This window comes from Misgurnus anguillicaudatus, chromosome 10, assembly GCF_027580225.2.
Source record: "Misgurnus anguillicaudatus chromosome 10, ASM2758022v2, whole genome shotgun sequence".
NCBI classification, from domain to species: Eukaryota; Metazoa; Chordata; class Actinopteri; order Cypriniformes; family Cobitidae; genus Misgurnus; species Misgurnus anguillicaudatus.
Genome location: NC_073346.2, coordinates 16,209,895 through 16,231,711, shown reverse-complemented (window position 1 = coordinate 16,231,711; position 21,817 = coordinate 16,209,895). Strand labels below are relative to the sequence as shown.

At 36.7% G+C, this 21,817-nt stretch overlaps 1 protein-coding gene and 1 long non-coding RNA gene across 2 annotated transcripts; one reads left to right on the top strand and one right to left on the bottom strand.

Moving 5' to 3' along the window:
- Nucleotides 1–2,037: 2,037 nt before the first annotated feature.
- On the bottom strand, nucleotides 2,038–14,478 carry upp1 (uridine phosphorylase 1). Its single transcript, XM_055209687.2, has 8 exons — nucleotides 14,319–14,478; nucleotides 14,131–14,202; nucleotides 7,535–7,646; nucleotides 7,269–7,418; nucleotides 7,034–7,148; nucleotides 6,465–6,674; nucleotides 5,306–5,452; nucleotides 2,038–4,582 (listed from the first exon to the last, which is right to left on the bottom strand). The coding sequence occupies exons 2-8, from the start codon at nucleotides 14,187–14,189 to the stop codon at nucleotides 4,434–4,436; spliced, it is 942 nt and encodes a 313-aa protein (XP_055065662.2). The 5' UTR covers nucleotides 14,190–14,202; nucleotides 14,319–14,478; the 3' UTR covers nucleotides 2,038–4,433.
- Nucleotides 13,191–21,653, top strand: LOC129447813 (uncharacterized). Its single transcript, XR_008645574.2, has 2 exons — nucleotides 13,191–13,643; nucleotides 21,228–21,653. It is a non-coding gene; the product is annotated as an uncharacterized lncRNA (long non-coding RNA).
- Nucleotides 21,654–21,817: the final 164 nt, after the last annotated feature.

Below are 21,817 nucleotides of genomic sequence, written 5' to 3'. Positions count from 1 at the left end.
TTTGAGGAATAGAGCACTTAAAAACAACGTAAGGTTTTTATGCTGTGCCGTTTGTAATTCGTCCTCCGTCTGTGTGCGCGCGTGCTTAAGTGCACTCGGTAGTGCACACATGTGAAAACGCGTTTCAGCAAAGCAAAAAAAGCAAGCAAACATAACATCTTTCTGTTCTTGACAGGGCACATACAAACAAAATGATCTCCACAGTACTCTTTTTCCAATAAAACATTTGTTTATGTGTTAGGTTTATATGTATAGATTAGGCAGAAAGCACAGGTCCGTGCTTCTCTTAAAGAGACAGTAACCTCAATTAACCTACTTAAAGGGGTCATATTATGAGATTTTTTTAAGATGTAAAATAAATCTTTGGTGTCCCCAGAGTGCGTATGTGAAGATTTAGCTCCAAATACTCCACAGATAATTTATTATAGCATGTTAAAATTGCTAATTTGTAGTCTTGAGCAAAAATGTGCCGTTTTTGGTTGTGTCGTTTAAAATACAAATGAGCTGATGAAATGCAAACACTGATCACTATGATGGTTGTTTGTTGTAATTGAAACTCAATTGTGCTGTCAAGTACTTTTTTCTTTCTCTCTTTCTCCTTGCACTATGGCAGTGCTGTGGTTGAATATTGCAGATAAAGGGGGTGGTATTATTGTAATTCGCCTTGCTACCTACTTCACAAAACAGGCGAAATCTGAACGACCTAATTTTTCACACGCTTGCAGAAAATGGTTTACCCAAACAAAGTTACTGGGTTGATCTTTATTACATTTTCTAGGTTGATAGAAGCACTGGGGACCCAATTATAGCACTTAAATATGGGAAAAGTCAGATTTTCACAGTAAGACCCCTTTAAGTCTGTGTCATTAATGTTAATCAAACAATCCAAGACAAAGAATCACTTCTGTAGCTCTAAAAAATTATACTTAATTCATACAAAAATGGTGAGAGGGGGCCCCAAACAAATTCTGCTTTGGGCCCCTAAGAGGCTCGGGCCGGCACTGACTACAAACACCCCTTTTCTCGGTCAAATAGGCAGCAATTCTAAATGTATGTTACATTTCGACTACAAATATGACGCACTTTCAATAAAGATTAATGTTTCCACGGGTGAAATGCTCCTTTAAAAGCATCTCAAAAAGATGGATGAAACATATTTACAAATTCTACAAGGGTGGCTACTTTAAAGGTGGTAAAATAACAAATCCCAAATAAATCAAAATCATTTTATGTTACAATGCAATTCCCAATGTTACATTTGTTTTACTTGATGGTTAAAGAGCACCAATAGTCCGATTCATGATTTTACATTTCCTTTGGTGTATAAGTGTGTATTAGTTCATGTTAACGATATAAGGTATACACACCAAAGTAAACAATGATGCGAGTTTTCATCTCTAACGTAAATCTCTTTTCTTGGACTACAACAAACACACGTATTATAGGCAACAGTTTACTTCCTGGGATTGGTGATGTAGACCAATATCATAATTCCTCCCGCTTCGGACTCACAGCCTGTAAGTTAAACCCTGCATTGCATTATGCGTAAGGAGCGTCCTTTTCTGGCTGATGTCAGAGGTATTCAGACCAATCACAACGTACAGATTAGCTGGCCAATCAGGCACAGTTTTGTACAAAATCCGTGTGTATCAGGAAGACATGGAAATCTGGAGCTACAAAAATGTTAGTATGTGGAAAATAATGTTTTTTAACCATAAACCAAACAAACACATTGTATTATACCAAATATACAAAATAAAGTTTTTTAGCAATTAAATAGTTACTCTTTCACTATTCTAAAATGTGAGGAAAATAAATGAGTAAGTGACACAAACAACTTACTTGTCTTCAGCCTTTTGGCCTTTGAGAGCTTTCTAATAATTTGTGTAAAACAAAATAATTATTTTAAGTTGTCTCTTTTGTGAGGCTGACATGCATAATGCAATGTTTATACATTATTCATATAAATGTGTGATTATTTTCATTGTTTATTTTTTATACATGTACTTAGCATCACATATTAGACAAAAACAGTCATTTATTAAATGTTGTATTTTATTTATCTTCATATGTTATAGAATACAGTACATAAACCTTTATTCATGCGATTAAAATAATTGTTTGCAATGTTTACATTTTGCAAACTTTGAGAGTATAAAAATTTAAGATGTCTGTAATTTTACAGTACAATTTTATAAACACTATAATTGTAACAAACATAAAAGAAGGCAAACAGTTTTGGAAAGTGCTCTTTAAAGGGATAGTTCACTTTAAAATGAAAATTCAGTCATCATTTACTCATCCTCATGTTGTTCTAAATCTGTATGAATTTCTTTTTTCTGATGAACACAAAAGAAAATAATTTAATAAATTATGGTAAGCACGCAGTTGACGGTACCCATTAAATTCCATCATTTTTTATTCAATAAATATCAGGTATTTAAAACAATTTAGACAGCACAGAATGCCCAATATAATTTCAAACAAATTTAGCTATTAAATGCATTATTAAACAGTAGAAAAACGAAATGTATTGTTTTTTCTTTAGTTACTTTCCTTCATACTGGTTTACTTGAGCTGGATTCTTTTACATAAGAAAATGTATAAATAAAACCACAACATATAACGTTTCCTAGTCTGCATAAACACATGCTTGTTAATGTTCTAGCTCGCGGACAACCAGTGGCGTGTTTACCCACCACACAAACCATGAAATTGCATGGGGCCCCACGGGCCTGGGGGGGGCCCTACTGACCACAAGCGGTTAACTTAGAGGCTGTTTACACTTGGCATCACAAGTGGATGACGTTAATGCCAGGTGTAAATGGTGTTCAAAACGTTTTGAGCTCGTCCACTTTCGACCACTTTCAACCACATTCAAAGGTGGTCGAAACACCTTTTGATCGGATTGCTTTTGTATTGTAAACGCACATGTGGTTGAATGTGTTCGAACAGCCACACGCGACCGCCTTCCCTCCGCTCATTTATCTAATCTGAGGTACTAAATACAATGTTTAAGGTCTTTTCTGACTTCTGGTGCAAACATACGGTAAACAGCGCTATTTTTAGCCTTTCATTGATAAAACTAAAGCGGCTGATCTCCGTAGTTTCGTTTTGAAAGCGTGTGAAAGTTGCGCGATCTTATTTCATCAATTGCGCTGAAAATTCAGAGAAAGCTTTAACATATACATGTACAAAACACTGTGCAGCATGTTAACTTGCTAAATAAGCAGCCGACTCCAACATAATATTAGTTTGCGTCCATTTAAACTCATAATTACTCCCGCTCGCGTTTGAATGACAGCAGAGAAACTCGCCCACCGTCTCGACAGACCGCCCCCTCACAGTATTCAGGACAGAAGCGGTCGAAAGGGGACAAAAGAGACGGATTTAAATACCAGGTGTAAACGTGATGTGTCTCAGTCGTCCACTTGTGATCGGATCGATGAAAACACATCTTAATACTAAGTGTAAACAGCCCCTTATTTAATGATTTCGGCCCAGATACATCAAACAGACAACGGATAAAAATACGAAAATACTGGTTTTCTTAACTGGGGAGCGTGGAGTAATTAAAAGGGGGGCCTGGTAAGCATAATTTCAAAAGTATGTTGTGTTTATTCAGACCAAAATCTAAGCACTCATATAAAAAACTCGCAAGCGAGAAATGCGTGAGTAAGCGCACAGAAAAATATTTGCGCATGGAAAAGCATCCTTGCAAGAGTGCATATATAGGCTAGTTCATGGGCGAAAAAGCACACGTCTGCTCAGCGCGCACAAATGCAATCACACATGCAATGCTGGGATGAGCGCTCTCTCGACTCTCTCTATGCTTTCGCAACATTCATTCAATCGTCAAGTTGACTTTTGTGTCTTTGGGCTTTACTGTGATTGGTAGTTTGGTTTGATCAGTGACACGCATAATCTTTTGTTCAACACTCGTCGTGAAATAGGTAGAAACATGATATACACCACATATAGGTTTAAATCACGCAGAAAATACATATATCATATTTTGTCTCATCACTAATTATAAGAAATAAGGAATTTGCAAGCTAAGGATATATCTGAGAGGGCTTGAAAATATTTTTCTGTAAAAAAGGGGGGCCGGTGGAAAAGGTTTGTGTCTTAAGGTACAACCAAGACCTTTATTTTTTATAGAGAATGATTCTGTATCATTTTGAAAAGGACAATGGGCACTATTTGTATTTTTTAAACCAAGATTTTTTTGTCTTATACCAAACCGTAACAATTTTGTATAATGTTAAGCTGTTCCAAATTAAATAAATCAGGTTTATATATGTCCAACTTAATTATATTCTAAATTTTACGTTTGTGCAATTCAAATTAAAAACCTTAGGCAATGTTGGGGGCCCCAGGACCTTGGACTTTGCTTAGGGCCCCCAAAATGTTGAACACGCCACTGCGGACAATTAGCTTTTCTTGGAGGCATTCAGCTTCTTTTTGATGTAATGTCCCACCAGCACCTGAGGGCGCGATTGGTACTCATCCATGACTTCATGAGGGGTGGTGATCTGATCTCCATTCATCCTATTCACTATAGTCACACACACAACAGCAGCTAAAAGAACAAAACAAGCATATTATCACATGACCTTAACACATAAAACCACAACCCAAAGAAACAATGGCAAGCTTAATGTGCGACAAGTTCCCAGTAGTCTTTCAAACATTACTGTAACTCCAATAAAAACCATAAATCTTAGCCACTTTTGTAAAACGTGTGCGTGTAAAATAAGCCCAGATGAGTTCAAGTGAATGTATCTACGCTCAAACTGATTTTGCCAAGTGGTTGATGTCCCCAGGGCAACATATTGTGTTGACCCAAGGACAACATTTTTCTAAATAAAACCTAACCCTACCCCAAATCCAAACCCTAACCATAACCAAACCCTAAAATCAGAGAGACATGATAAGTGAAAAAAATGGTCTAGAAACAGCTAATCCTTGTTGTAAGCTTAAACTTAAAACAAACTGTAAACTTATTTCTGAAATCTGATTGGTTGATTGAAATGTTGTCCCAGGGTCAACATAATGTTGCCCTGAGGACATCAACCACTTGGCACAATCAGGAGAGCCATGAAGCTCCTCAGCCAAACGGATTACAAAAAATTTTTAACTTTACTTTGTTTTTGAGACAATACCCACAAAGGTACCTTCTACCATTAGACAAAAATGTGTCTTATTTTGTGTTCAAGTGAACTACAGGCATACATTTTGACAGATAGATACTTGGATATATACAAAAATTACTTATTAAGAATAGCTGTTAACAATTGCACACCTCGAAGATTACTTTGTTTGCACATGGCCGCAAAGACAGTTGACTCCATCTCAATGTTACAAACCCCAGCCTTACAGATCTGATCAAGATAGCGCATTTTATCTTCCTCTGTGTATGAGCAGAAGGCGCCATCCAGCCGACCCTGACCTGTAACGAAACAGCTTTAAAATTAACTTCTTGCTTTTAATTAACCCTTTAATTTTGAAATCTTAAATACTGTTAAAAATTATGTGCCTTAGTAGATTTAACAAAATAAAATAGCTAAACTCTATAAAAATGTGTTAAATTGGAGTCAAAACTAACATAGTACTGTAAGTAGTTTGAGTAATTCTAAATAAACACATTATTGAGTTAATTAAACTTCATTTTATCATGTATAATCCACTTAAATTTGTAAAAAAAAAAAGAAATACATGAAATTGCATAAATGATTTGGGTAGACCAGGGTTATTATAGTAAACGAAACTATCACGTAAACTGAAACTATTAGTGAAAAAAACATTTTAGTTAACTGAAATAAAATAAAAACGAAGGTTTCTAAAAAAATTAAAATGTGGACCTGCAAAACTAACTAAAATTTTGGAAAACAAAACTTGCGTTTTCGTTTTTTAAATGTTATTGGATCAGACTTATTATGATTCAATCTAAATTATCTGTGTTATTTTTAACCCAATGCTGGGAAAATATTGGACAATGCTGGGTTGTTTTAACTCATGTTTGGGTTAACAACAACCCAGCATATGATTATTTATAACCAAACATGTATATTTATATATTTATATTATATATACCCAGCTTAAGTAACCTAACAGAATTTAGAGTGGTTGGTGTGGTATTTGTCCTGCCCTTTGATTGACAGGACTAAATAAAAAAACTTATTAGGAGACACAATGAAATTCATTATGTGTCTTAATTTACTCAATGAGCAATAATGCCAGTACTGAGACCAATCTCTTCTTACTTGCTCAATATAATGTGACATAAGAGTAAAGAAAAGAGGTAATTTTACATAATATTTTTTTCTGTGTAATTTTACTCAACTTAGTTAAGTAGATTTATGAAATTTTCATGTGAGAAATGTAGTTATATATTTGTGCAAATTTTTGTGCAGATATAAAACAGTAACAAATATTTAAGGTCAGATCTGATGTTATCATACCTTCATAAAAGTCAAGCGTGCACATTGTGTCACCAATGACGGTTTTGAACTTCCCGAGCTCTTCGCCACACTTTAGCAGCTCCTCTGCGAGTTTGCTATCAAGTTCGGTGTTCCTGACAACCGGTTTGCCCAGGATAATCTGCTCGAAGGAGGGTTTTAACATAGAATCGACCGCCCGCTTGGTAACCACCACGGTGCCTGGCTCTAAATCTGACAAAAGGACAGACAGAAAAACAGCCTGAAACTATCATGCGCCTCACTACTGTATGTGTAATGAACCATTTGCTACGCTGAGAGAATGGCTGTCTGTAACAACAAGGGTTTTGTGCATCTAAGCAGTAAATTCAAAGCGTGACGACATTTCATTCATGGTTCTGTGAACAGCAATGTAAAAGGCTATGAAGTCTATTGTTATCGCAATTTCAACATACAGTATGTGTACAGTCACAATGCCAGAAAATAATCCAAAAAATTTCCCAGTTTACATCACACGGGTGTGGTTTGACATGTTTTCGAAAGCACAGGGAGGCCTTTTTGACTAAACTGTTAAATGTCAAAAGCAAATGTACCTAATCCACCTGATGTCCCAAGGCGGATAACTGTAACGTCAGTACAGCGAGCGTGATAGAGCAGCTTGATTAGCTCATGCAACATGATGGCAATTGATGGGATGCCCATTCCATGCTAGAACACACAAAAAACCTAATGTTAATATTCAGACAAATATCATTTTTTTATTAAAAACAAAGGTGTTTGATGGATAATGCTACACAAAGTGCTTTATATGAATCTGAGCTCACTCACACTGATGGACAGCACAGGTCCAACTTTGTACATGACGTAGCGATCGATGTCTACGCATAAATTTGAGTACTCTCCCTTCTCCCCCAGTTCCTTTGCAATGTATTTAGTGAAAGCCGCCATTCTCGACGAACTTCCCCCTACACACACAAACTACAGGAGCACGTAAACCAATATATTTATTATTAACATATGACCAGAACATATATATTTAAATTATTTTGGGTAAAACTTTCACATATAAGAGTGTTGATGTGATTTGACATTACTTTGACATCTCCAAACATGGCTGGTAAGTCATGACTGGATGTCCCGAGGTTAAAGTGGTAGAGGAAGTCTTCCTTCATGGAATCCAAATGAGGATTGTTAACACGTATGCCCCTATGCATGGATTATAAGTTAAACAGTTGCATGAAGCAGGTAATAGCTGTTAAATATTGTCCCTGGTAAAAAAAGAAACTGGTATAAAGTACAACCTTAATCATAAACACCATAAGGTACAATACAGACAAGAGTCAATCGGGGGTCATGAAAAGGGCATGGTGAGGAAATTCCTTGGTTTTGTATTGCTACCTATGTCATGTATGAATAAAATAGTTTTCAGTGTCAGATGCTGTGTACCATAAAACACTAAAGCATGTCTGCCTAAAGCCCTCAAATATAGTTTTGAAAACGTATACGGGCTATTGTATCTGTGCTTAAAAAGGATGAGTCTATTAGAATTTGTGGTGACTTTAAAGTGACAGTTAACCCTGTTCTGTCTTCTGACCAGTATCCACTTCCCCTCATTGATGATCTGTTTGCTGGCCTGGCTGGGGGAAAGCGGTTCAGCAAACTTGATTTATGAAAGCTGATGAGAGCTCTAAACAGTTCCTGACAATTGTCACTCACAGGGCCTTCTAAAATTAACATTTTTTTTATAATAATAATACTAATAAATAATAAAGTATTCAATAAAAATATGTTTTTACATTTTTAAATTTCTATTTAATTTAATTTAATTTAATTTAATTTAATACAATACAATACATGTAATATCTATGTTCTAACGTTAAGCTCAGGTTCATGTCATGAAAACATCTTATCCAATCAAAATCGTCTGTCTCTATTAAGGCCCGATTAGCTGGCTCATTCATTGGTTAGGACTTCACTAATTCCAGGGAAGGCCAAGCTATCGCTGCATCCCAAACCGCCCACCTCCATAGTAGGCAAAGAGCACGAGAAGTAGTGCTTTTCGCCTACTATATAGTATGGAAGTATGCGGTTTGGGACGCAGCGTATGTGTTTTGGTGTGGAGAGTGACGGGCAAATCGACCAATCACGCTTTGATTTCAAGGGGGCGGGTAAAAAACAAAACATTGTAATGCTGCGTTCAAGGCAACTTGTAACCCGTAAATTACGACTTCAAAACCACGAGTCAGTACATCGATCTAGTACGAGTTCACGGGTGGGAAGTCACGGGTTTGACTGCCGTTCCAGTGCACTTTCACAGGTAGAAGGTTGTAAAAACACGGGTTACAGGCTGCCTGGAACACATAGAGTCGTGAGTCGTGGTTTTGAAGTCGTAATTCACGGGCTCAAAAACCTGCCTGGAACGCAGCATAAGCCTTCATGAAGTCCTAAGCCGTTTCTCAATATGCGTTCTTGTCTGTACTTGTGTTCTTGTGGACTTGTGAAACGTCATCAGTCGCGGCCCAAGTACTGTTCCAATTCAAAGGCTGTTTCTCAATTCCAAGAACACAAAGAACGGACTTGCGTCCTCGTGGAGATCGAACTTGCCAGGCGACCTCGGAAGAACTAACTCAGAAGGTCGCGAGAACACAGAACGCACTTAGGAGAATTGAGATGTGTGCGATCTTCCTGTTGGTCACCTGACCTCCGCCAATAGGTGTGTTCGAGATCATCCGGCGCTGCGCAGACCGATCGGCGAGGTTTGCCGCTTGCAGTCGAGGGAGGAACTGAAGACGAGCCGTCAAGCCGAACACCTGCTGCTTGCCGTAGTGACGTGTGCGCCGTGTTTCCTTGTTTTTAATCGCGAATGAAGTGAATTAGATGGTGAATTTGATAAAAACAAATCTTTTAATAAAAAGTTGCAACCAGAAACATTTTATATCGAATATTTTAATTGCTGCTTATACTGTATACCCGAAAATAACGGGAAACAAGCCTATATTATTAAAATAACAATAGAGTTTGTTACATCATTTTTATTTTATTACACAACACAATATAACATATTTATGCATATTAACACATTTTTTCCTGTTTTAAAACATGAATTTATAATGTTTATTAGTGGAACTAAAGGTTGGATTAAACTTGAAACGCACGAGATCGTTGTCATCAGTGAGGCGACCAATCACGAAAAGCTGTGTCGTCATCACAACTCCGTGCAGCCGCTCTGGAGAGGCTGCACCGGCTGAGCTAGCCGGCTACTCTCGAAACGCTCTTGCGGTACTTTAAAACCATATGACACTGTCACGTGCCTGCAGCGCCAGCTGAAGTCGGACAAAAATACTAACCGGAATGCACTGCTTCTAGTCAGCCACCGATCAGTCTGCGCAGCGCCGCATGAAGTCGAACACACCTATTGTTTTGCCGCAATGACTTATGAGGAGTGAAGCGATTTCAGCGCGCAAGTCTGCACTCGATGCATCCTCGATATCAAGAACACATCCGGGTATTTTCATGCGTCCTCTGTCCTTGCGTTCTTGAGAATTGAGCCGTTTCTCAATGTCAAGGAAGGATCCTCGGAAGCTAGAATTTTGAGGATGCTACGTCATCGACGTCCGTTGAAGGACTGTTCCAATTTCGAGGATCCTCGAAATTTCAGCCAAGGACTGAGTCCTTCGTTCGTGAAATATCCCATATACAGGAAAGGATGCACATTTGTATCCTTCGCGCTCTTCACGCGCTGAAATCACCCACAATCCTATGCGCGCAGCACCGAAAGCACACCTTTCAATCACGCAATGACGTAATGACGTGCACTTGCTAGCCTGTTCCATTTAACGTGTTCTCCGAATGCTTAAAAGGAGCCTCGCCTAGTCTCTGAAGGAAGTGACTTGTAAGGACTAGTCCTGCCAAGGAAGTATCCTTGACATTGAGAAACGGCTTTGGAATGAACTTCGACTGTTAATGATGACGTAGAGCAAGGACACGAGAACACAAGATCGCTGAAGAACGCATATTGAGAAACAGCCAAAGTTCGCATCAAGCCCAAGTTCACATAAAATCCCCGGATGTGTTCTTGATCCGCCCATTTTATCGAGGATGCATCAGAGGAGACTTGTGTGGACTTATGACAGCGAAGTTTCCCAGAATGCATTTCGCGTCAGGAGTTCGTTCTTCCGAGTCTGAACTTGCAAGTTCGAACTACGAAGGACACAAGACCGAGTTTGGCGTACTTGGTATTGAGAAACGGCTCTAATCATGCAACAAACTGGATGCGAGCTGCCGTAAAACACCTAAGAAGAAGACGAAGAAGTCCTAATCATAGACCGCTACTATTAATACAGTCTAAATGGCCCGAATCTCTGCGGTGAGAGTGGTTGAGTAAATGGCGGAAACGTGATTGACGTTGTGGCTAAGTTAGCTTGATAGGGCTGAGGTAAAAACGAAATTATTTAATCGGGTACTCTCGTGAAGAGCACAGCCGAGAGAAGCGCGTGCAGCTGCGCTGCGCATTTCAGACGTGAACACGAGAAAAATAATGGGTTTAATTATACTTTTACTTCCTGACACTTTCAGTTGTTACGTGAGGATAGTAATGACTGACAGACAACGCCGAATTACATACAATATAATTACCTAACTAAATCTGAGAGAATGCAAAAAACATTCAAATATTTTTCCTCCATATACCCGATTTGTAGGGCGGAGATACATTTTGGTAGCCCGACAAGAATTCGCAATAGCCCAGGGACCTCGGGGCTCGGGCTAGCGATTTTGCGAGCCCTGGTTATATTATATCAGTTATAAGCCATGAGGTTATAATTATATAAATGTATAAAAGTATAATTAAACCCAGTTATAAGCCATGAGGTGCACTGAGAACGCAGGGTGCTATATTTCCCCTTATGAAAAAAGATTAACAAGCTATCCTACAACTAAATATATATTTACAAATAACAAAAATAAATTAAAGAACATAATTTAAGTTTGTTAAATGCAAATTTACAGAGCCTCTGTCATTATAGAGCAGCAGAGTCTGTATTTGTGTTGATCAGTTAAATTAAAGTAATTTTAAACTTTAAAACTGCATTTAAAGGCAGACAAATTTTTTTAAGTGGAGAAGGCAGGTCGAGAAAATCCTCCGCTACAACTTTAATTATTATACATTATTTATTAAACATTATTTATTACTTTATATGTTATACCTTTATAGGTTATTTAGTGTCATTTTGTCAATTGATGTCTGTTTAGGGTCACTCTGACCATAACTGTAGCCATTTTCAAGTCATTTAACAGTACATTATTTTTTTTCCCATAAAAACCTTTCCTTTATAGGTTAGCTCATTCTGTCAACTGATGTTTGTTTAGGGTCCCTGTCTCCTGACTATAACTGTACCCATTTATAAGTCATTTAACTGTACATTATTTTTTATTTTCCATAAAAACCTTTCCTTTAGGTTAACTCATTTTGTCAATTGATGTTTGTTTAGGGTCACCCTGACTATCAAGTCATTTTACTGTATTTCTTTGAAGCATAATTAAGGTAAACTCAAAAAAGTTCATTCTTAAACTGTATTATTTATTAGAACTTAAATAATTTGCATGTGTCACATTTGGACAAACATTTATTGATTTCCTTTTTGATAAAACATAGATAGAGATCTGTATTTTCTCTTTATACTTTACACACTTTCCATTTAAATTAAACAAACAAAAATAATAGAACAGTAAATGTAAATAAAATAAACTTTGTAAAATAAATAAAAGTTTAAAATACAGTGATTTATTTAAAATGTACAAAAAAACACTTTCTTCTTATTGCACTCTTTTAGGTTTCGATCCAATGTGATGTTTCTTAATATACAGTTAAATGACTTGAAAATGGGTACAGCTATAGTCGGGGTGACCCCAACCAAACATCAATTGACAGAATGAGCAAACCTATAAAGGAAAGGTCTTAATGGAAATATAAATATTTTAAAAATATGTATATATATATATATATATATATATATATATATATATATATATATATATATATATATATATATATATATATATATATATATATATGAAGAGTTTCGTTGCAAAACGAGATAACCACCGTTTTTTTAATTGTTCAGAAATCTCGTTTTTTGGTTGTGCATTCCAATTAATTTCAATTCAACTGCAGTTGGTTTGTTTTGATTTAAACCTTTAAAACTTAAAAAATACAGCTAAGTAGCACCATAAAACAAAATAATAACATGATAACATAATAATAAACATGTTTTGACAAAAATGTTAAAAAATGGATTTCTCTCGTTTTGCAACGAAACTCTTCATTTATACATACATACATACATACATACATAAAATATTTAAATTAATAAAATAATAAATTATCTATAATAATTACCATTACTATTAACATTAATTTACAATATAAAACATTACATTTAAACAAAAATGTAATATAAATTAAAATAAGCTCATATAGGGAGATAAATGATGAATATGATGGCAGACAAACAGGTGAGAGAGAGTGGAGCATTATGGAAAATGTAGTCCAGACGAATATAAATGTCAAGTTTTAACATAAAACAATTATTTGAGTTCTAATAAGATTTGAAAAAGAACCAAATAACTTCTCTGATATATTTTTATAGTCGTGCCTTGTTGAAAGAAAGAGAACGCCGTCTCTAATCCGTTCTAGCGGTACTGAAACCGATTAGCGTAAGTAAATTAATAAAAAAATTGCGGCTGTCTCGCTGGCTTGAGACCGCAGACAGTTTCCGAGCTGTAGGGGATTTTTAAAAAGGGATGTGATCTTGGGAGTGGAAGGGCAGTGGCGGGGCTCTCTGTTTGTGCAGAGCGGCAGTTGCGAAATTGCAGGCGCGGCTTTGGCTATATTCCATCCAGGACAAAATTTTCTAGGTCGCAACTATACTTCGGGACCAAGTCTAGCTCAGACTGGCCCAGTGTCATACACTGTTCTAACATCTGACAAGCTTATCTGGAGGCGACATTTGGACCAGCTGTTGCTGGGATCTTGTGTTAGTGGACTTTCAACAGAGGGTCCTCCTACTCCGCCAGAGACTGAAAGCTTTCCAAAGTTGCAAAACAACCAACCTGGTCCAGGGTTTCGGTTTCAGAGTCCTTGTCATGCACAAAACACCGTTATTCCTCTAGGGAGAGACGACCGTCTAAAAGGCTTGATTGATAGTAAGTATAAAGGGTGCAGACAATGTTCAAATGTGTTTTCTGACAGTTTTGGTATTTTGTACCTGGAAAAAAAGGACTTTCTGTTTTGGGTGAGAGGAGTGTTATGTAGGAAGAAAATAGTAACTGTTTCTTTAGTGCGTATGGGTGGGTCACAAAGCTGTAGTATGTGGAAGTGTATTTTGCAATGTTTGTAGACAAATGCAATGTGCGTATTAAAAAGACGCAAGTTCTCTTGTTCCTGAGGTAAAGGTAAAGACATGACAACCTACAGTACTGAAATAAACTTTGCTTACTAACATTTCACATTACACGAATGCGAGAATGTGTCATTTATTTCGTATCATGTTGTCAATGGTTAACAAAAGTTAAATCATTAGACAGCACATCACAGAAGACGGCAGGGAGTGCGTGCATAATAAAAAGATTTTATGGAAATAATAAAAACATAAAAAGTATATGGGTGCACTTATTGATTATAATTCTTTACCCTTTACACGTGCTGTACTTCTCTTCTTCCGTCAAGTTCGTCTCTTCACCCCGCTGCATTTTTCGTTTATCCCTATGACGTGGTACACAATGACAAACCATCACATTTCACTGTACTAGAAACAAAGTTCATCATAATCTCTCAACACTTAGAAAAAATGTCTCTCAATAAAACGTAATATACATTACCTTTATGTGTCAACTTTACGCCTTTAAATGAGCTGTCTGTCTTTATGAGCTGTCTAACTTTATAAATCGGTGAGGGAGAGCTTTATAAAACTGTTTCTGTCAGTTACAGCTGCGAAACATCCGACTGCACTGCTGATGTACGTGACAGTGCTTTTCTACCGTCGTTTTGACAAACCCCGCCCCCTGGCACAGGATGAGCTTTTCGAATGAAACGTTAAGATGTCTGTCACATCTATGATAAAGGCGGGACCTAATTTTTATGGCATGTAGTGAGGGAAAGATTGAGGCACGAGCACAACAGATGCTTCAGTGTTTTTGTTTTTGTTTTTCTAGAAACAGACTATTTTTTATATTCCTGCACACAAAGAAACTGTTATATACACCGTGTGCACAATTATTAGGCAAGATGTATTCTTTAGTTTCACTTTCGTTACTGTACAGTAGGCCTACTCTTGGTCAATTCAAAATGCCAACAAACCCCCAAACCTGAACATTTAAGTAGTAAGAGTGAAAGTTTGGCTTTCTTAAGAGAATATTTCTATGTACACCATTATTAGGCAACTATTAGTGTGCAGAATTATAAGGCAACTAAATAAAAAACAAAGATTTTCCCATCTCACTTGGTTCTGGTGAGATTAATAAACAAACTCTACAAGTACAAATAAAAATTTCTGAAATTAAAAAAAATGAATAAACTCAGTGACCAGTGTAGCCACCCTTCTTTTCCATGTGAGTCGCGGGCCGTCTGTTCGCGGATTCAGTCGGTTTCTTGATCTGGTTAGAGTCAGCATTTTGTGCAGCCGCAACCACAGCCTTCCCTTTTCAGAGAAGTGTACTGTTTACCTTCACTGTAAATGGCCTGCTTTATAAGGGCTCAAAAGTCCTCAATAGGGTTTAAGTCAGGTGAAGAAGGGGCCACGTCATTATTTTTTTATCTTTAAGGCCTTTACTGGCCAGCCACGCAGTGGAGTGCTTTGGTGTATGTGATGAAGCGTTGTCTTGCCTTAAAATCCGTCTTCTTGGGAGATGCAGATTTTTTCCTGTGCACTGCTTGAAGAAAGTGTCTTCTAAAAATTGGCAGTAGGTCAGAGAGTTGTTTTTTATTTCCATTTTCAACCCAACATGTCCAACTGGCTGATCTTTAATAATACCTGTCTGTGCCTGCCTTCATGTAACGTACCACTTTCTTCAAGCAGTGGTACACGAAAACGTCTCCATCTTTCAAGAAGACAGATTTTTAGAGAAGGGTATTCCTGCACAACTGGAAGCTGCAGTTTTATGACCGCAGTTTTGTGACCGCAGTTCTGTGGCCCTACGTTTTTGTGACAGCGCCAACTATCGAACTGGCAGTGTTGCGAACTTGGCGACTTTGTCACTAGATTTAGCGACTTTTCAGACCCCTTTAGCGACTTATTAGCGACAAATCTAGCTACTTTTTCTGGCATTGTTAGAGACTTTTTGGAGACTTTGACTTGAAAGCACTTATCATTCAGTCTTCTCAACGAGCAGCTACCGCTCCTTCCGCGGGCTCCACCCCCATACCAAAGCACTCACAGGCGGCCTCGTGCAGCAGAGCAGAGTCTCTCCCATCTGCAGTCAGGGCAGGAGATTATGCTCATCTCTTCGCGGCCAGACGGCAAAATCCTGTATGCGGGAAGCCGGTGTTGTGTCGAACTGAGTTCCCCCTATGTTTCCCTTTAGTGTATGCTTTTATAGCGTTTTCATCACGTTACATTTAGAAAGATTAAAGATTTGAATTGGTTATACTAAAAAGGCATAATATCATGTATTTTATAATACAATTTATTAAATATTTCATACATTTGACAGTTTTCTATTAGGGTATTTCTTTTACAATATAGCCTGTCTTTTTCTTTTTTTTTCCTTTACTGGTTGTTTTAAAAATGTAATGTTTGCATACATAATTAAATAAATATTGTACATATAATATGATTCATACTGTAAAAATAATTGACTTACCATTAAGAACAATACAGATGCATTACAGAAATGCACACATATACATCTCAGTAGCCATTAAAACTTTAAATATATAAATAATAAAACCTATAACGTGATAAAAACGCCATAAAAACACTACACTGAAGGGAAACATAGGGGGAACAGACTTCGACAAAACACCGGAGCTGCCATCCCGCGATGACTTACATTTATGGCGGGATATAAATAAATGGTCTTTTAATAAAATAAATCAATGTACAAAAATAAATGTGTTTGAGTAAGCTGAGCAGCAGCACATTCAGAATAGACAAAATGTACGGAGCTGACACGTTAATGAGCTATATACCTACAAAACAACGTTTCCTCTCACATATCATATTAGAAATAGTAGTGAGATTACTATATTGATATAATTATGTACAAACGTTATTACAAACTAAACCACCAGGAGCCCAGAACTGCGGAAGTTCGGTAGGTGGCGCTGTCACAAAAACGTAGGGTCATAGAACTGCGGTCATAAAACTGCGGTCATAAAACTGCAGCCTCCGGTTGTGCAGGAATATACTATTGGATTTTTATGCAAAACAACGCTTCATCACATACAACAACCCAGTCTCACCCCATGTCGTCAATATTTGACGACACTTGACCATTCGTCAATATGTGACGCGGAGGGTATACCTTTCGCGTCATTTTTTGACGAACTGGGGACTTCAATACTATTAGGTCCGTTGCATTCTCTTCTCCTATTTTCTTACCATTTTCGCGTCGGTTTAGGGTTAGATTTACATAATGACATCCCTACCCAAACCTAACTCTAACCCCAACGCCAGGTGACAACTGTCAAAGTACTCCACAAAATGTTGTTTCTGACCAGATCAAGAAACTGACTGAATCCGTGAATGGAAGGCTTGTGACTGTTATCGAAAAGATGGGTGGCTATATCGGTCGCCGAGGTTTTTTATTATTATAATTTTTTATTAAATGTTTATTTGTAAATGTATTATTCTCACTTTAACAGGTGAAAAGAACCAAGTGAGATGGGAAAATCTTTGTTTTTCATTTGGTTGCTTAGTGGTTCTGCACATTAATAGTTGCCCAACAATGGTGCATAGAAACATTCTCTTAAAAAAGCCAAAATTTCACTTTTTATGCTTGGATGTTCGGGTTTGAGGGTTTGTTGACATTTTGAATTGGCCAAGAGCACTGTACAATAACGAAAGTAATCCTCAAAAATGCAACTACATTATCCCGCTTATTACACGGCTTTTTTTACATCATAAGTAAGGTAAGGAGCATTAAATATTGATTTGAAATATTTTATTTCCTCATTTTCAACGAATACATACCTTCTGTGAAGAAAACACTTTTACTTTCGGTTTTGAGATAAGATAAGACGTTCAAATGTCACGAACACACTATTTGGTTTAATCATTTGTAAATATAATGCCGGATATGTTATTAAAAGACTTATTGATATAGAATTTTGTGTAATATTACATGGCACCTGTCAAAATGATTTGCAGCATTAGGGTTACCGTTATTATTAGTTTTGAGTTATGAAAAGGAAGAAGCTTCGGGCCAATCAGAATCTAGCATTTTAGAGAGCTGTGTAATAAGTAAGGAATAAGTGAAGCCATTAAATAAATGGAAAATAATGCACATCCAAGGTGGCAATGCCGTTACACGGGTGTGTATTTTCAAATAATTCGAAGGACCGGAGTCAATTATTCCACTTGTACCACGGTTACCACAGACATTGCTCTGGTGGTTATTTTCAGAGTCGTATAATAAGAGAGTTACGATACTCACACAGACGTCCGTTGGAAGAATGGAATGCGAAAGTAACAGCGTGTCATGTGACCTAGTTCCAAACACAGGCACTGAAGTCCATTCATTTCAATGACACCTGCTGGTAAATCGATGAAATTACTGTTTCTCTTTACATTTTCGGACATTTCATGAATATAGTCAACAGTGATATTTTATGAACTCTGCTGTAGGTATGATTATCGTTAATAATAACTAGTACAATTTTTATATTTTAATGAGTTGTGTATAATGTGTGAATAATATAGATTTAATGGTTTAATATTTTATTACTGGTGGCCATCTACTTTAATATATACTTATCATATATTTTTTATCTATTACGAGTAACACTAGGGGGCAACAGCGAGAAGCTAAATGCCTCATAAGAAAGTCACACTGCTTCACAATGCTGCTATGTGTTTCATTGTGTTTGGTAGGTAATACGAGTGATATATCCGGGAAAATCATGTATAATTATATTAACATTTAATGTGTACTGTAAATATAAATATAATTAAATATGAATTTAGTGTGTTTCTATTATGTTTCACTGTTAAAAATAACCGCATCGGCGATCTTTTTTGTGATTTTAATATAGTAAAAGTGTAGGAATTATGTTTTTAGCAGATGGATAGCCATTTATATAGCCATATTTTTGCTACAAAAATAAAAGATAAACTGTGTTGCTGTAGTTGCTATAGATAACCACAGTTATCTTTGGGTCACCATAACTGTTTATCTTTATTAACTGATTTACTGTATTTCCATCACTCCCTAGTAAAAAAAATAAACAAAAGTCATAAACATAGTAAGTATAGTAATCAATTCACACTACAAGCTAATATTTACCTAAAATAGCTGAAAACCTATGCAAACAGATTGACAGCCCAGCTTGGTTTGGAACTGTAGAACGTTACATGAATTACGTGACCGCGCGGCAGCGAGATCAAAGCTTGTCGTTACTCTCTCTTTATACGACTCTGGTTATTTTAAGACATTTGACAGGTCAGTTGTGTGTTTATCGAAAAATAATGCATACCCGTGGAACATTTCTTAACCAATCAGAATAAAGCATTCAACAGCCCCGTGGTATAGGTAAGGAATAATTGACGACGGGCCATTGAATTATAAGAAAATAATGCACACCAAGGTGGTAATGCGGCACGACCCGAAGCGGAGTGCCGTTACACCGCAGGTGTGCATTATTTTCAAACAATTCAAAGGACCGGAGTCAATTATTCTGCTTATACCACGGTTACCACAAACATTGCTCTGGTGCCTATTTTTAAGACATTTGAAAAGATAGGTGTGCGGTTTACAGAAAAATAATCAACACCCATAGAACATTTCTCAGCCAATCAGAATGCAGCATTCAACAGCCCCGTGGTATAGTGATTAATAACTCACTCCATTCTCCAAAACAACAGGATGCTCTGACAAAAACTCAGGTTTCTTCTTGGCCAATGGACTTTTACTTTCGGTTTTGAGATAAGATAAGACGTTCAAATGTCACGAACAAACTATTTGGTTTAATCATTTGTAAATGAAGAGTTTGGTTCCAAAACGCAATAAATCCATTTTTCTATACCAAGAAAGTGACAAGATGAAAACCACTATTTTCTCTTACAAACTGTCACATAGCATCTTTAGGTTATAAAAACATAAAAAAATCATAATTTGATTTTCAAAGATTTATTATAAAAACTAATTATTTTTTCCACAAAATGCAATAAATCCAAGTTTTTTTTCAAAATGCTATACATCTATTGAATCAATAGCCTATATAAATGTGCATTCATCTTTGCCATGTTATATTCATTAAGTTAACTAGTTGTACACACTGATTAAAAAAATAAACATTAATGTCATAATCAAAACACTTACTTTGTCATATTAAGAACACTGTCATTGCTTGGTTATGCTTGACGTTGTCGCTTAACGTTTTTCACAGCGATCAGCTGTAAAATGTTTTGGTCCTGCTCGATTTTCGTTGACTTTGAATAAAATTATGGAAAGTTTTTCATAAGATCCACTGGTGTCAATGTGTTAGCATGAGAGAAACTTGATGCTGTCGTGTGAGAGCAAGCAACCGGCTCCCGAGTGCCTCTTGCATAAATTATTAGATGTTGATGGCTTACGTTTCTTTCCCGTCACAGAAAACCATCACAGGTTTATCAATGCCATTAAAGTATTATTTTGTTTTTGTTTGTTTGTTGATTACAAAGTACAAAGTAGATGAGGAAAACTAGGATTCAGTGTTTATTCAAAGTGCGCTTTAATTTGTGAAGCGGATTTATTGCATTCTGTAAAAAAGGGGCAGTGCCGTTTATCACGTTTTGGGAAAAAAGGGAGAAAAGATGACAGAATTACACGGCGGATATTGGATTTTGCATAAAATTAAGAATTTACTTTTAAACACTGACCTGATATAATACTGATTCTCGCAGTAACTTGTTTTTTTCAAAAATGGCGTTTATCGCGTTTTGGAACCAAACTCTTCGAATATAATGCCGGATATGTTATTAAAAGACTTATTGATATAGAATTTTGTGTAATATTAAATGGTACCTGTCAAAATGATTTGCAGCATTAGGGTTACCGTGTGTTATTAGTTTTGAGCAGTAGCTTCGGGCCAATCAGAATCTTACATTTTAGAGAGATGTGTAATAATTAAGGAATAAGTGAAGACGGACCATTAAATAAATTGAAAATAATGCACAGCCAAGGTGGTAATGCCGTTACACCAATGGGTGTGTATATTTTCAAGTGTTTGCTGCTTAAAAAGCTATTTTTTTTTATCTGACCACAGAACCCATCCCGTTTGAAGTTCAAGTAGTGTCAGTTACTTTTCCAGTCTGTTCTATGGTCAGATGAAGCACAAAAAAATTTGCTTTTTAAGCAGCAAACACTCAACATTAGTTTGGTGCACACAGGGGTAAAATGTACCCCATATGTAAAATGAAATATACTGCTGTATCTTTAATGTTGTGGGCCTATTTCTCTGCTAGAGGTCCTAGACATCTTGATCAGATACATGGCATCATGGATTCTATGAAATACCAACAGAGGAAAAATCAAAACCTGACTGTCCCTGTTAGAAATCATATAATGGGCCATGGTTTGATCTTCCTCCAGGGCAATGATCCAAAACTAACACAAAAATGAGTCACTGAGCACAAAACAAAGCTTCTGCCATGACAATCCCAGTCCCCTGACCTGAACCCTAAAGAAAGTGAGTGGGATGAACTGAAGAGAAGCAGCAACATGGAGCTGGAATCTGAAGGATCAGGAGAGATTCTGCATGAAGGAATGTTCTCTGATCTCTTGTCAGGTGTTCTCCAAACTCATCAGGCATTATAGGTGAAGACTCAGAGCTGTTCTCTTGGGAAAAGGAGGTTGCAAAAAGAATTGAACAAAATGGTTAATTGTGAGCAGTGTGTATTAGAGAATAATATTTCTCTCATAATGAAATTTTCCCCCATTTTAAAAGAATTATGTTCCAATGAAAGGTTGGATTTTTGCAGATTTTTAAAATTAAAGATCAAAAGTATTAACGATGCAGATTTATTTTTACAGCCTTCTTTGGTCATATTTACAAAGGGTATGAATAATTTTGAGCTCGACTGTATGTGATGAAGCGTTGTGTTGCATAAATAATAGTCTTAAATGATAATTTTTTCCTGTACCACTGCTCGAAGAAAGTGTCTACTAAAAATTGGCAGTAG